Here is a 16,862-nt window from a genome sequence, read left to right as displayed (position 1 = left end):
AATATCTTAATTCTAACCAAAGTTTCTATGAAAATAAAAAAAAGGTCTTAAGAAAAACGGGATGCTTATCAGCTAGCAATATTCAAAAGCTGATAGATATGACCGATTTCAATTGCCAAGAAAATATATATTCAAGCATTTACCCCTTATCTTTTGCATGTACATCAGCTCCATGCTGAAGAAGATACTCCACGACAGATACTCTGTTGTATCCAGCTGCAAAATGAAGTGGTGTAGACTGACGTCCTTCAATATCCCTGCAGTTCACACTCTGGACTGTACACAGCTTCTGTGAATTCCCCGAACAAAACACGTCACTATGTATAGTGTTGACATCTCTAATTTAGTCGTAGAATATTGTTATACACATTTAATTTTGCATAACTGTTTTCAATACAAAACCATTATTTTTAAAGTCTTTACTTTTTACATATTTTGTCCTGAGGAAAAAAATCCACATCTCTGACTTTAATAAATACTTTTTATATAAGGCATCTGGAGGTGATGAATATTGTGTACTCTGCAGTCTGTAATAATTGTGCAATACAAAGCTTTTAGGACCGATCATAATTCTAAAGCAGTCAGTGAAGGATTGTTTGATTGCTTGCTTTGAGAAATTATACACTGACATACAATTCTATGCTACTTTGGCTGGGGTGGAGTTAATTTTCTTCATAGTGGCTGGTGTGGGGCTGTGTTTTGGATTTGTACTGCACACAGGGCTGATAACAGAGATGTTGTTGTCATTGCTGACCAGGGCTCACACAGAGACAAGGCCTTTTTGTGCTGCCATGCTGGAGAGGAGGCTGGGGGGAGACACAGCCAGGACAGGTGACCCCAACTGACCAAAGGGCTGTTCCAGAGCAGATGGCATCATGCTCAGTACATAAACTGAGGGAACAAGGAGGAATGGGGGGAACATTTGTAGTGATGGAGTTTTATCTTCCCAAGTCACTGTTATCCAAGATGGGCCCTGCTCTCCTGGGGATGGCTGAACACCTGCCAGCCCATGGGAAGCAGTGAAATAACTCCTTGTTCTGCTTGGCCTGCATGTGTGGCTTTTGCTTTCTCTATTAACCTGCCTTAATGTCAGCCCACGAGTTTTCCAGCTTTTACCCTTAGGATTCTCTCCTGATCCTGCTGGGGGGAAATTGACAAGCATCTGTGTGAGGCTTGGATGCTGGCTGAGGTTAAACTACAACAAATTCCCTCTCATTTTTAAGCAAAGGTTGAGGCTTACTTTTACGGTATCCACATCTCCAGCCTTTGCAGCCTCCAGCAACTGTCGATCTGCATCAGAATTACCTAATGGGATACCTTCTGCAAAATAAATGAGATTGCATGAATTCGTTAAGACAGGAAATAACTTGAGTTTTTTTAAAAGGGAAATCCTTGAAATAAAGTTAACCAATTATTGACAAGTTTTGTCTCTGTTTACTATCTACAACTATAGCTGCTAGAGTTGATGATGTTTGGGAAGTTAACTTCAGCAACGTGCTTCCTGTATGTTTTGGATACTGTGGAACCAACAAAGCATTCTTATTTCAGTTTCAGAATTAGACTAGATCAAGTTCATGTATGCATTATTATGTCCAAACCTTACTCTTTAAAATCTACCTACACTGTTGCTTCCACTCACAAATGCAAATAAAGCATTTTTTGTTTTAGAAACTCATTTTCTACTTTCAAGATTCCCCCCACCCTATGTCAGGATTTAAATAAAATTATTCCAGGTGACTATAGCCCAAAATCTTCATATCTAATTATCCAGACAGCAAATGATATTGTTAAGTAGGGAACATAAAACATCACCTAGTACTGTCTTTCATAGAACATTTTTTTTTTTTTGTTGACTAGTCTTTACTATTATTTGGCTGCACTTGGAACAGCAAGCAAAATGAAGCACCTCAGTGGATGTTGAATAACTCAGCATACCTTGTAGTAGCTGTTGCACACTTTCAGTCCCCATTTGTAAGGCTGTAAAGCCCTGCAGAGACACAATGGAAGGATCACATCCAGAACTCAGCAGCAACCTGCACGTCTGAAGATGACCACAATGTGCTGCTCTATGAAGAGAGGTCTGGCCAAGATTATCTAATGCATTAACCTAAAAAATAACACAGACAAGAAATACCACCATCAAGCTAGTATTAAGATGTTTTCTTTGCTGACTGGGAAGATTTCACAAGTAGTATCCTTACTTTAATAAAAAGAACATATTTAGTATATTCCCAAAGGTGATGACATTTCAAACAAAAACAGTTCATAAAGTAGCCCCCTTTTAGAGACACAGGAATAATCCAGTGCATTTTTACCACAAACAGAAGTAATTCAGTATTTTGCCCCTTGCAGTACTAACTTCAATGCTAACCTCTGGAACAGCTTCTACCTTGCACTGGCTTATTGTGGCTTCTCAGACTGAGGACTTCCTATCTGTTGGCTCAGTCAAAGTGTATTCAACAATTCAAAACTCTGCACGCAAACCCTACTTTTATTCCTACTCTTCCTCTGGTTTTAGAAACTTCATACAGTCAGGGTACAATCAAATTTCCATGAGAGAGATTCAACTCTCAATCTTGGAGGGTTCAAGCACTACAGAGTCTTTCCTTTCCACATTTTCTTTTTGTGGAAGTTTGAATTAAACATGGTGTTATGAATTAACATTTTACCTTAATTTTACTTTTTACTGCAAACAACATCATGTAAAGTCTATCTGTCACACAGTTCAGTTCAGCTTCTTACTGTTCATATACACCCCTCACTTTTTTGACTCATGTATTCCATTATTCCTGCTGGACAATGAAGCATTGAATAAGACACTTTGAAAGTTTTCCATTCCCAGAGAGAACTATGGCTGCGCTTCTTAAAACTTGGACCAAACCAATGACGATTCTGTAATGTATAGGGCTGTAGCTGAAGTCTACAAATCTAGAACCTTCCAAAACAAATTATTTTACAAAAACTTCCACTCCCATGGTGTGAAAACCTGTATAGTACATGAATGTCAACAAAAGTATGATACTCATACCTTAGCTTCATGTTTCACAACTATTTCAACAACATCATTATGAGCTTTTTCTGATGCCACGTGCAGAGGAGTCAAGAAGCTAAAAAAAAAAAAGAATAATTCAAAATGTATTTTGCAAAATCTTCTAAACAAACAGTTAAGAACATTTATTTGGAACCACTCACTCTTTTGTTTTTTCATTGATATTGGCTCCTTTCCTCAGCAGCAACTCACATACTTGTTTCCTCTTAGGATATGGAGATGCAGCAGCACAGTGCTGTAAACATGAAAAAGTTCACAATTAACAACCAGCTAGCAATATCCAGGTTTTACTACCTGCTGATCAGCTGGCAGTTAAGAGCTGGTGGCATACAAAGACAACAGAAAAAAACCCCAAAACACACAGATGCTTATTAATTTGGAAGATTCCACATGGGCTTTGGAATTTACCCTGGTATTTTTGAGAACTCCCCTTTTTAGTAACTGCTGGAAACCATCAAAACAAAGCTAACATACATAGCTTGCTGTTGCTTGAAATAAGACTATTCTGCAAAACCCAGTTATTTAGACAATCTAAACAGGCCTAAATAATTTATGCTAGTCTTAACATTAACTTTAAGAACAAAATATCAACCAGTGTTATTTGCTTAATTAGACACTGGGTATTCCAGGTTGGTCTGAATTACAGCACTTGACACTGCAATATTTATTGCTAAACTATTACCTAGTGTGCTTAGGTTAGCCACAATATATACAAAACCATTAATAAATCCTGAGATATTACCAATGCTGTCTCATGTGTCTGAGGATGCTTGAAGTTCACTGTTTCCAATGAAAGATGTTTCTTTATACGAGCTACATCTGATTCTCTTGCAGCCTGCAGCAGTGAGTGACCTTTGAATTCATCTTAAAAAACAAAGAAATACATAGCAGAGGGTTACACTCCTTGGCTCAAGAAGGATCATGAGAATTGCTTCTTTCAGTTAAAAAAAAACCAAATTAATTGTATTCAGCAGACTATGGAGCACATATTTCCAAGTCTGATTCAGACTCAAGCTGTTACATCAATTGACAGAACTTGTTAGTTAAGTCAAAACACTGCACAACTTTTGCTTTGTTTCGAAACCAAAGCCAGACACATCCAAACTGGCTGCACAAGATCTATTTCACTCACCACTCTGTAGGTTCTACTGTTCACACAGGTACTAACTCAGGCATATAAAAATCTCTACTTCTGACCTATTTTTGGAAAACCATTTCTAGATGCTTTCATGAAGCAGTATTTACTTGCGCAGTATTTACTGACAATTTTTGTAAATATCCCAGAAAGTTTTTGTTTGACCACTCAAGGACAGAATCTGAGGTTACTCTTTTCACTCTTCAAGTTTGCTGCACAAAAATCAATGCCCTTCATCAGTTGTTTTGAACTTTCAGTGATTGTGGCACACTCAAACATATCCAGCATTCTAAACAGTTATTCTATTCTTCAAACAAAAAACTGTGGAATAAAAATTAGTATTTCAACAATCTTGATGCAATGACAGGAACAAGTATGGGATATGAAAGTGTATTGGCAAAATGAGGGAAAGCATTTAACAGGGGAAAAGCTACAAAACCCATCACAACTACTTGACTATAAAACCAACAGTAAAATTATTTTAAATGCCTACATTCAGAAAAACTAGCAGTTTCAAATTATAAACAGCGAAATATACTGTGTAACATTGCACAATTGCCGTTAAAGCATAAGCATTTTCCAAATCTGGTTCCTGGCAGGTCACTGTCTAGGGAATCTAATTACACATTACAAGATGTAACTGCAGAACTGATCCCACTTGATACTCACATGCTAATCGTTCTTTCAATTGGGGCGTTGGAGCCAAATCAATGGTGCTTTTGTTGTGACAGTTCAACAGTGTTGGGTCAGCACCATAACTTAACAAAAGAGAACATACTTCCACCCTGTTCTTAGAAGCTGCTTCATGCAGAGGGGTGAATTGCCACAGATCCATTGCATTCACACATGCTCCATGCTTGAAAGGGAAAGGGGTAAAAAAAGATGCAATCAAAACCAGGAAGTTAGAAAAAGACTATGCTATTAGTTTTAATACAGTAGACTGTTAAAATAAAAATCAATGCTTATATGCAATTTGTTTCCAAGACACTAATTTTCAATCTAATGCAACATTTCAGCACATTGTGGTTTTTAATCACCTGGTGTCCCACAGGTACATTCAAAGAAGACAAAGGCTAGCTAATCTGTTCAGGCTTTTTTCAGAAAGGAAAAGAGCTCTGCTACAGGTCAAATCAGAGAAAGAGAAATATTCACATTCTCCAAATCACCTGTGAACAAGCTCTGATCCTTTGCAGCTCTAGAAAATGTCTCGAGTGACCAGCTGCACTAAGATAAATACATGTTCTGTGAATAACCCCCAAGGTATGAATGCCACGATATCTCAGCTGAGATGGGCACTCAATTTTAATTCAAAACACTTAAGTACAAAATTCTACAAGTAGTACTCCTGGATGAGTAATGTATGTGTAATTCTCCAGTAACATTTTGATTGTACTTCAAGTTCAGTCAGTAAGCAAGTACATGCTCTTTCCCACTGCTTCTCTCAAAGATGTATAGCTTTGCAAAAAGTAATTCAGAATTCTCCAGAGCAGAAGCCCAATATGGAATACAACTCCAGCTAAATTGTTAAGACACACAGTAGTGTATAGGCAAAAGCTCATTTGTGGGGCTGTGTCTAGTACCACTACTGTAAAAATTCACTTTACAACTGGCCTCTGAAGTAAAAAAATCATGACTCTTTATACTTACTGCAATGTAAGCTTATTTCAATAGGTTTTTTTACTTAACTTAACTTTTTGCTAAACAAATAGAAAGATATATGAAATTAGTGGGTGGCTGAAATACGCATAGCAGAACGAGAGCTATTCCCTGAGCAGCCAAATGTCTGGAGTTATATAACAGAACACTCTCGGTTGTTATAACAATCTTGATTTGCTGAGGCAGCTGAGAATAGGCATAGCTCAAAACTCCTTTGGTGGAGTACACATATTATGCTGCAGCCCACATCTTCAAGTTACTAGTTTAATGTGGCTTAGTTTACTAATCTTCAAGACTAACATAATCCAGTTACATTGCTTCAGTTCCAAGAGTTCCCTTTCGTTAGGAAAACTGACAGGTTTCTCTTTCTTTGGGGTAAAGGCTACAATTCAGGGCCAGAATTGATGCTGTAAAGTTAATTTCCTCAAAAGACTGACTGTTCTTTAATTTTAAACATCTCTTATTGCTTTATCTTCTAAAATATTCTTCTACTGTCAAACTCAAAACATCACTCAGCTTGTAGGAGGTTTTTTGTGCCTTTTTTTTCTTTTTTGGTAAGTGTAGAAAGATTGAGATAAGCAGTACTTACTTGGTGGTATGAAAATATTCAACTTTGGAGCAGAGACAGTTAAAAACAGAAAGCACATTTATAAAGAAAAAGCTTCCTTGCAAGCAGAAGATTCTGTAGCTCCAGCTTAATAATCACTAACATGTAGAGCAAAAGCAATTTATCATTCTTTAAGCTTTGTAAATCTACATACAAAATAAAAAAATATGCAACTTGTATTAGACTATTATAAACTGTTCTTATTTAATAATATGCAATTTGATCTCTTCAAAGACCAACCTTTACTAGAAGCTCTGTTACTTCGTAATGACCATAGGAACAGGCATTGTGAAGTGGCACCAGATCTCTACATTGAAGAAAAAGGAGAAGGATGATTACTTTAGTATACATATATATATTAATTTCAAATGCATCTAACACATTGCAACTGGTACTACGCTTCATGTTGAACATTTTACAAAAATATGACAAATGTTCAAATGAAACTATGGGGAAATAAGAAGCTGAAAAAGAAACCAGAAAATCCCATCTGCATTTATCAGAACAGTAAACATCTAAAATAATTAGAAGATGAGAAGTGAACTGCATTGTCCCGCTGTAGATGAAATGGTTCCACTCAGACTTGGAACCCTAAGCATAGGAAGAACTATCAGCAGGGGACGTTCAGGAGCGACCCTAATTATACCCTTTTTCACAAGAACAATGCTTTAATATCTTCCCCTGTGAAAACTAATCAACTTGCATTTTTATCACAACAGAAAGGTTAAAGGTGACAGAAAGTCTAAAGTTGGAAATTCTTCATGGTTAAAACAGTATTACTACTCTTTGCTCCACCTCAATTTTTAATGGATTTTATTTATTCTGAACAAGGGGAAAAAGGAACCTACCCTTTATCCTTAGCATGTACGTCAGCTCCGTGCTGCAGTAAGAGCTGGACTATTTTTACACGGTTATACCCAGCTGCTAAATGTAATGGAGTAGACTGAAACAAGAGAATGGGGAATAAATCAGTAATACATAACCAAGGCTGAGTTTCTATTTCTTTTTCCACAACTTGTTAACAGTACTAAATGTTCAAGTCCTTCAAGACTAACTAGCTTAAAAAAATCCCAGAGTGCTTGAATCAGACATTTGATAACTATGTTCATTGTTCACTGACTACTCTTGAAATCAACATAAACACAAATCCCAAATTTACTCCATCACTAATAAAAAGGCCATTTTTGGTTTTTTAGCCTACCATAGCTATAAATACTTTGCTGGCACAAACTACGTCCTTGTGAAAGGGGAAGTAGGAAGACCATTAGCAACAATGACTGTTAAACTATGAAGAAGTCTCTCTGCCAATCAGTGGAGTAAATTTAAAAATTATCAAGAGGGATTGTTATTCACATTTGCAAATGCAGTGAGCGGGGTGTGGGGGAAATTTCATCTCTTCTAGACTCTCACCCTCCAGAGACCAGACACATAACTAACTAACTGCTCTATGATCTTTTCTAGCAAATGCATTCAAGCATCAGCAGCACTAAAGGCAGAGCTACAAATTAGTGAGGAGGAATCTTATCCTCTGCATTTACAAATGAGGATGAGCCTCATAACCAGATGAGAAAACAGAGATGTATCAGTGGTTTGGAGATCCCAATATCTTACCACAAAGCCTCACAAAGGGGAAGTAACTAAATCGAAACTTGGGTAATGAGGACAAATACTTAATGAGAATAATGATGCCAAAAAGTGATACTCAATAACCTGAATGTTCTGTAGGCTAGGGACTGAACCCAGAAGACTTGGGATTTTTCAGAATGGAGATTCTAAATATTTTATGTCTTTCTTTACCATTACTTACAGCAAAGAGCAGCTTGCTCCTGAATCAGGAGCAGTAACTTGCCTAAGAGTGCATGTCACCTAAAGCACCTTCTGTGTTTCTCCCTGACAGGGACAAAAATCTGTGAAAAGGCCTCACTTCTTTATCACTGCAGATATGAAGGTCAAGCAGAAGCTTCAACTGAGAAGGAGATTGTTTATTGCTCCTATATAGAATCATTGCATAGTCCTTTTAAGATTAAAAAAAAAAACAAAAACCCCTCAGCTGGCTGCTAGAGAGGTGGAATCTTATTTTCCCACATACAGTGAAGAAAGTAGATTTTATGTTTAAATATTTTTTTTTTAAATCTGGTCAAACAATAACTGGATCATGTAAGAGATAACTACTTTTAAATCAAGTTTTAAACAGAAATACCTTTCTGCCATCACTTGCATGACAGTTAACATTTAATGGTGTAAGAAGAGACATCATCTTTTCCTCATTTCCACTCCTGAAAAACAAGATGTGAAATGAGCAGAAAACTCTTATCCCAATTTTTAGTAGCTTATTCTGGTTTTATATTTTTCACTGTGGTAACGTTCAACAGATCTGAAGCAAGACATTCCCCTCTGCATTGTCAGCATTAAAGAGAAAACAAAAATGCGTTTATGCAACTACTTTCATACCTTCATTCACAGAAAACAGGCAAAGCTTAGCATCTAGATGGAATGCAAGCTCCAAAGACTACATATCTATATATGAATTACACAAAATTCTGCAAATATAACTCATTCCAGTTATTTTCCAACATACATACCTGGCACTTTCTAAGAGTTCATCTTTCTTGTATTCACCTAGAAGACAAAAGCGCTTTCTTTAGCTGTCAAATAAATATATGTGAAGTTCACTATTTATCCTCCTCTGCTAAAATTTTAGAGAATATAAGTGCTAGAAGTACTTACAAATACATTTTTCAATTGTTAAAGGGAACTTCTGAAAAAGAAGAAGGGTGAGTTTCTACACAGGCAGGTATTGAGAGGACAGAAGGAAATGTGCTGAAACTAGAAGAGGAGAGATTTAGGTTAAATGTTAGGAGGAAATTCTTTACTCAGAGGGTAGTGAGGCACTGGAACAGGCTGCCTAGAGAAGTTGTGGATTCCCTGCCCCTAGATGTGTTTAAGGCCATGTTGGATGGGGTCTGGGCAACCTGGTCTAGTCAATGCTCCTGCCCATGACAGGGCATTGGAATGATGTGATCTTTAGGGTTCCTTCCAACCTAAGCCATTCTACGACTCTAAAAATTTGACAGTTCATTATTGAACTAGTATGATAAACTATCCAGAACACATGCCATGACTGAGATGATAAAAGCCATATGGGAATTCTATTTAGAATTATAAACCAGACACAAGTTAAGTAGTATCAAAAAGACAAGCTCCAAACTACTGTGTTACATCAGTTCAACTGTTACTAGTCATAAATCTAAAGATTATCACTTACCAGTCAGCACTGCTTTTGCAGACGGGTCTGCTAAATCCAAAGCTGTTCTTCCATCTGTGTTCCGGATGGTTGGTTCAGCACCGTGCTGCAACAGTACTACAAAAATGCCAAAGTTTTCCATGAGAAAACAATTCTACGAGACAAGGTTTATGAGACATATCATTACTGTAATCTGCAAACAACAAAAGAAACATTCTAACTTTCTTTTTCAAATTTTTAATGTCAGCATTCTGCAATGTCATGTGTGACCAGTGTATCTGATGAAACATGTCTAGACACATTTTAAGAGAAAAAATCAGATCAGAAAGAGAACCACAGAGACAAGAGACAATCTCAGCTGAAACCTTGTGACTGACCCACTACAAAAACTCAGCAGCTATTTTCCATCCGCTCCACAGCATGCTGCCCCAAATCCTGTGTTCCCCTAACCTGCAGACAGCAGTGGCAGGCTGTGCATGCTGCACTCAGGCCAGACAGGCAATGTTGTCTGTACAGCTCTCTAGAGCTTTACAGCTCTCTTGAAGTAAATGGCAGCAAACCACACAATCAAGAAATGTTTCTTAACTATGTGTCTAACTTTCAACCTCTTCCTTAAAGAGCTCCTCTTAAGAACTGTGTAGGTAAAACAGGTAGTCAGTGTAATTGAAGTTTTCCCATCCTTAACTAATTTAACACAGCTGCTACACATAAGACAGAATGAATTAATTATTAAGATCACTTTTGTTCTTTCCACTGCACTGTGATCAGAAGCAGAAAGCAGCATAAGCGTCTAGGCTGAAATAGAAGAGAACTTAGTTCCATCATGTCACTTTAAAGTACTTTCCCCATGATGAACCATTAAAGGTAGCCAATTATAAAAAAAATCCAAAAACCTGTATCTTGTAACAGTGACATATGAACTGAAGTTTATGGAAGATGTTTACTTTTAACCCTTGTATCAGCCATAGCTCCATACAATGAAAATGGTCTTAAAAGGGTTCTTGATTTTCAACAGTGAAAACGAGTGAGTCAGTCACAGGAAGAGTGGGAGAAAATTACCAATGCAGACATCTGTCTTCCCCTTAATGGCAGCTTCATGAAGGGGAGTGTAATTCCAATTATCTCGAGCATTAGGATCTGCACCATGCCGCAAGAGCAGATTGACAACTTCAGCATGGCCAAAGGAGCAGGCGTTGTGAAGAGGAATAAGGCCTCCATCATCTCGTGCATGGACATTGGCACCACTTTGAAGTAAATATTCAACTACATCCTTCCGACCAAAACCTGGAAAAAGGAGAAACGGCTTCAGAGTGGGGTAAGAGAAATTCCTGCCCCAGACGTGCAGAGTAAACCAACCACTCTTAAAGACAATCAAAAGTGGCATGGTTTACTAAAGAAGCATTTACATACTCAGGATGTTTTTGAAACTCTTAAAAATTAGATTAAATTCAGCAGAAAAGTAATATTAAAGATTACAGAAACAATTAATATCTTGATAGGGTTCCCTCAAATTTCAGCTGTATCTTGCATACTTATATAATGGCAAATGAACTAGGACATCAAACTGTATCTATATTTGCTCTACTATCTCCACATGCGGCCAGAACGATTTAGGATTTCTGCCTGTAGCCATTATACCCATATGTTTATGTTCCAAAGGCCACCTCAAAGGTTTCATGAATGTCTCTGTAGGTCTCAGCAACTAATAAGGCAGGTAAGAGCCATATTTTAGTATTTATCAGTTTTCTGCCAAGTACCTTCTGGGAAATAACTCGTGTGCAGGACTTGGCCTTCCTTCAAATATCTGAGTAAGAAACTCTTTTCCTGAACAGATCAAGATCTGGATGAAGTCTTGAGCTTGTCCCTCAGAGACAATAACCACAAAGTTGCCAACACCACTGATATCCATATTGCAGTGAATTTAAACTTTGCTACAGATCACCCACAGAATGTCCACAGTAGGTTTAAGTCCTTGCAACCATAACCTAGAAATTATATATATTCCTGATAACAACACAAGCATTTCAGTGACAAAGGCACCAAAGCATACAAGTCTCAACATTTCAGTTATAACTGAACTTTCAGTCTTAGCTTAGTTGTGACTGAATTTTTTCATAGCATTTTCTTCACTTAACCTGACTTCAGTATATCCCTCTTACAGAGCAAGAAGCACTTTCACCACCTGGAGCTCTCCCACTGCCATTATTAAGCAATTTCTGGATCCCACTTGCTAAGAGAAGGTCTTGTAGACAAGCTGTGTATGTCAGAGAGAGAGGCCTGGACAAGTATTCAGAAATACTTTAGTTAAACTCTCACTTTACTCTTCTTCCCTCAGAAGTCTGGTAAGGAATCACATTCACCACAGATTCATCATTATCATAACAATCATTTTATGTCAAACTTTTGAATCACAGCATGAACTTCAAGGTGTTTTCCCGTAACAGTCACTGGTGATGTGCTTCCTCAAAAAACAACACTAATGATACAAATCTTAGCTTGCCTAGGATAGAACCACAGACCCTACAGCAAATTCACTTTTGAGTCTCACCATGCCACTTAACAACCATGCCTGTCCTAACAGAGAACAGCTCAGAATACTTGGGATGAGCACTGGATCAGACACATGGTCCATGCAAAATGAATTTATCTGCACAGGCACAGTAAGTCATATTCACTGCACATGCAAGCATATTTCTGCTGCCAAAAAAAATATTAGTAGCTATACCCATGCAGTCTTATCGTCTATATTACATTATATGCATCATATTTCTCATTCTTCAATATGTTCATCTATTATAAGTATTATAAATACTGGTTTTTTTCTTAAATGTGTCTTGATATTTTTCTTGTTTCTTCATGCTTTCAAAAAATTCTGTTTATAGTTTAAATATATACCCAAAATGAACTATATTATTTTGAGAAACTACTCAAAAGAGACCTTCACATGTGCCGGAGTCCTGCAAACACAATCAAAACTGTTATTTGAAGACAGACTGCTTGGTATTTTCTTCTTCGTATGAAAAAATGTTCTCCAGGACTGCTGCAATTATGTTACAAAAGACTCCGATCAAATTCTTTATTACATATCTGGCAGCTAAACCACTCATTCTTGTACAGAAGGCCTACCCCTCACAGTATTGATGTAAAGCCACAGTTTTACAAGTAAAATTTCTCATCAGGAATCAACATCATAATTAAAAGTCAGCTGTAGTAAAGCTTATTATAGGCATACAGAAGTTCCTCGGATCTCTCTATTTAATACAGAGGTTCAATCAGATACAATTCATGAGCAATCCACAGCTTCTCTCAGCAAAGCCTGCATCTGTAAAGTACCTTCAGCACAGCAACACCCCGGTACCTAATTTCATGTCGATGAAATGAACTCACTTGTATCACACCAATTTTTGTAACTTCTCTCCAGCACTGAGTGCACAGCAGGGATTCCTTACTTCCTTGGGGAAGCATCTGTACAAAAGGGCACCATATATGGAAGGGGAATTATTTTCCCATTACTTTCTAAAGGATGCATGAGTACAGAGGAAGTGGCCAAACTGCACAATGGTCTCTGCCTCTGCTGTTTTTCCTGAGAGTGGAAAGCAGAGGCAGCTTTTGCTATCACGGGAAGGCAGTCATTGCCTACTTTAACAGTTCCTCTTCACCATTAGCTGGCTGCAGTAAAAACTATTTCAACAGTTTAAAAAACCCCAATATTGTAATTAATAAGATGTAGGTGTTTTCTTTAGCTCTTGGGCTTTAATCAAGAGATCACCTAAATTGGATCACACCTTTCAACTGTGCAAGGTAATGGTCTTATCATCACAAATGCTCTGTTTTAATTGCCAACAAGAAAGGCTGGCTACTCAGGACCTCAAGCTGACACTCTTCTACTATCTGAGACAGTTGAGCAGCTCACTGCACTTGTTCCCTGGAAAGTTACAAATTTTTAGCTGACAATTTGCAATTATTAATCACAGTAGAAATGTGCAACCGTGCATAATTTTAAAAAGGTACTTATTTACAATCACTGTGGGTTATAATTGACATTCGGCTACTTCTGATGGGATAAAAAGCTAAAAGAAAGAACTTAGCTCAAATTCTTCTCCCCTGCCCTGGGCGTTCATATTTTTTATGAAATTTAGATTGCAGGAAGGGCATTTTGGAACCTGCCAAGTCCTTAAAACCTAGTGATACTCTGAACATACTGTGATGAAAAAGACTGACTTGAGGAAGTAGATGCAGTTTATGATGGAAGAGGATGGAGCCTCTTCTATTGTGAAGGATGGTGGGCTCTTGACTAAACCTTCAGGATAACTTAACTATCACACCCGCAGTTGTGTACTACAAAATCCAAAGAGCAACTTCCAGCAAAACTCCAATATGTATTACTGCTAATAGTGACACATTACTAGGAAGAGCTTGAATCTTTTCTTTCACATCTTTTACTTCAAAATCTGCCTTTACAAACTGACACATGGAAAAAGAGGAATTTGGTTTATTTTTTTTAAAAAAAAATGTTAAGCAAGATCTGGGCAAAGACTTAAAAAATAGAACCCAAGTTCAGACCCAGAATGCCACTAAAAAAGGAAAAAAGGGTCACAAAACACGGTGACATGATGTGTTTCAGCTCCAACTCCTCCATAAAAGAAGTCTTGAAACTGAATGAAACTAGTCAGAGAAGTTTTGTAATGTATTTTCTAAGAACGCCCAGACAACTAGGATAAACAAAGCCAGAATAAAAGAGATTTTTGCTTTTACTTCCTGGAATGTGACTCTTTCAGAGGCAAAGACAAAAGAACTGAGTATTATTCCAACAGTGAATAATAGGGGAAAGGCAAAACCAAACAAAACCAGTCAGGCCCAAGTCCAAGAGCTACTTATGTCCACCTTTCACACAGAGCCTATTCCAGGTGGGCTGAAAATAGCAGAGTTAGACCTGAGGTGAAATCACACAAGAGAAATCGGACACCTCAGAGAAATCACACAACAGTTTTCTGTCCCGTGTTAACCAGAAACTCTCAGCATCTCCTACTGAGGCTGCTGAGAGGAACAATTAATTTCTCTGTAACAAGTCGGAAGCAGACTCAGGATGACAACAGTGTCTCCCATTTACACACCAACCTGTTTAACCTCAGAAATGTACCAATTACACTAACCTATGGCTATGCATTTTTAAAGAAAAATCTTTCTACAGATCAGGAGTTTAAAGTCAAGACAGATCATCCCTGTTCAGAGAGACAAACCAGATCATAATAGTGAATGAAAAACATCTTAGGCAAAAACCCCCCCAAACTAATCAAAAACAAATAAATAAATAAAACCTAGCCTTCACTTCTCCAAAATGATCTAAAACATACACAGTTGTTTAGAAGTTCAAAGTTTATAAGTGGATAGGCATGATTGCTGCATATAAAAAAATAGCTACAAAAACTGTTTTCTTCTGACAGGATATTTTGTGTCCCGAGCTCTCTTGCCGATTAAGCTTCTTGAATTTATTAAATAGTGCTGTCCTGAGGAGACTTTCAAGAACCTAGACCTAAGTCTGAGTCAAGCTTTCTTAATATGAGGACACCTGAAACAAAAACCTTTACCAAGACAATCTAATAAAGAGACAAACATCTTTGTTATTGTCCATATTGATTAGCTGAAAAGAAGCTGCTGTTTTCTGCAGCACAGCTGTCAGCCTTGGAGTCCTACATCTAAGGCTGTAATTAAACCAAAACAACCTACAAGAAAACAACAGTCACAGTCAGGTCTTTGTCTGAAAAGGTGGGATACAACCTTCTGGCCAGCTGCCAGTGAGAGCAGTTGTCCTGTGACGTCAGCTGTTCGCTTACTTACGTCCTGAATTAACAAGTCCGTTTTTCAAAGATAAGAACGCAAAAAGCTTAGAAACGGTGTTGTCTGACAAACACCTTCACGCGTTCAAATCTAAAAATGCACAGGCCCGCTGAAATCCATGAGAACTGTACGTGGGACATGTGTCTGTCAGAGCTCACGTGTCACAACACGAATAGCAGAAACCCCACTCCAGATGCGTCCTCAAAGCCAGATGAGGTTTGGGTTAAAAAAAAAATAAAAAAGAAAAAAAAGAAAAAGGAAATAAGCGAGCAGACGCAGCTGTACTGGTCGGCGACCCCCTCCGCGTGGGTGACACCGGCTCGGTCCCAGGGCCGGGCAGGGCTGCGGGGCGGGGGCGATGCTCAGGGGCCGACGGAGCGCTCGGACCCGGGCGCTGCGCCCGGCCCGAGCAGCGAGGCCCGAGCGGCCCGGCATTCCCGGCGCTGCCCCGCGGCCCGGCCCGGCAACCCGGGGAGGCGGCGCTGCCGCCCGGCTCCCCCTGCCCCGGTACCTGCGGCGAAGTGCAGCGGACTGGACTTCCTGCCCGCCGTGTCCCGGCTGTTCACGTTCTCGGGCCGCACCAGCCGCTTGACTCGCTCCACGTCCCCGTTCCTGCAGGCCTCGAACAGCTCCCGGGCCGGCTCGGCCCCCGCCGCGCCGCAGCCCGGCGCCTCGGCCAGGGCGGCCGCGCCGCCCGCGCACCTTCGCCCCGCCATGGCCGGGCCGGGCCCCGCGCAGCCCCCGCCGCCCGTCACGGCCCGGGGGGTCCGCACGCGCTCCCGGGCGGGCGCTGCGCCCGGCGGAGGGATCCGGGCAGCGCCGGCCTCGTGCGCAGGCGCGCGCGGCGGGAGCCTCCCAGCGCCGGGCCGCGGTGCTGCGGCATAGGCCGGGAGCGGAGCCAGCCGCGGCCCCTCACGGTGGGGCGTCGCTCCCACGGGCTGCCGTGAGTGCCCTCCGCTCCCTCGGAAGGGATGGTGAGGGGCAGGAAAAAAATACAGCACCAGCGATTCGTCCCAGAAGAACAAATGTGCCTTTGGTGCTTTCAGTAGTTAAATGTTGGGATTTTTCTGTTCAGGGATTTTTTCCCCCCTGCGAAGTGTGCAAGATTGCATTTTGGTGCCAATGGCTTCGTGATCCTTGCGCAGTTGCTTATGTAGGAAAATACTGTGACTCCGAGGAAGTTCAGAGCTTGCATAATAACTATGAAATGGAAATTATACAACATAAATGACATAGTTTTCTTTATTAATCTCGAAACACAGATATTAAAAAACATGTTAGTTGACTTTGCCAATCCGAGGTTTTGGAAGAGAACGGGAAGTATCCCGTCCCT

At 39.5% G+C, this 16,862-nt stretch overlaps 1 protein-coding gene across 1 annotated transcript in view; it reads right to left on the bottom strand.

Annotated features, from left to right (window-relative positions):
• TNKS2 (tankyrase 2) overlaps nucleotides 1-16,347 on the bottom strand; it is a 29,477-nt gene extending 13,130 nt beyond the window's left edge. Inside the window, exons 1-14 of the mRNA XM_030240971.2 lie at nucleotides 16,041-16,347; nucleotides 10,751-10,975; nucleotides 9,713-9,808; nucleotides 9,030-9,066; nucleotides 8,648-8,723; nucleotides 7,296-7,390; nucleotides 6,688-6,754; nucleotides 4,854-5,040; nucleotides 3,792-3,913; nucleotides 3,193-3,284; nucleotides 3,029-3,107; nucleotides 1,936-2,107; nucleotides 1,241-1,320; nucleotides 144-289 (exon numbers count right to left, since the gene is read on the bottom strand). Of these exons, the coding sequence (XP_030096831.1) occupies nucleotides 144-289; nucleotides 1,241-1,320; nucleotides 1,936-2,107; nucleotides 3,029-3,107; nucleotides 3,193-3,284; nucleotides 3,792-3,913; nucleotides 4,854-5,040; nucleotides 6,688-6,754; nucleotides 7,296-7,390; nucleotides 8,648-8,723; nucleotides 9,030-9,066; nucleotides 9,713-9,808; nucleotides 10,751-10,975; nucleotides 16,041-16,245 (1,679 nt within the window). The 5' untranslated portion in view covers nucleotides 16,246-16,347. The remainder of the gene's footprint in view (nucleotides 1-143; nucleotides 290-1,240; nucleotides 1,321-1,935; nucleotides 2,108-3,028; nucleotides 3,108-3,192; nucleotides 3,285-3,791; nucleotides 3,914-4,853; nucleotides 5,041-6,687; nucleotides 6,755-7,295; nucleotides 7,391-8,647; nucleotides 8,724-9,029; nucleotides 9,067-9,712; nucleotides 9,809-10,750; nucleotides 10,976-16,040) is intronic.
• Between the last annotated feature and the right edge of the window lie 515 nt (nucleotides 16,348-16,862).

This window comes from Serinus canaria, chromosome 6 (genome assembly GCF_022539315.1).
Source record: "Serinus canaria isolate serCan28SL12 chromosome 6, serCan2020, whole genome shotgun sequence".
Lineage (NCBI taxonomy): Eukaryota > Metazoa > Chordata > Aves > Passeriformes > Fringillidae > Serinus > Serinus canaria.
This window is presented reverse-complemented; position numbering and strand designations above follow the sequence as displayed.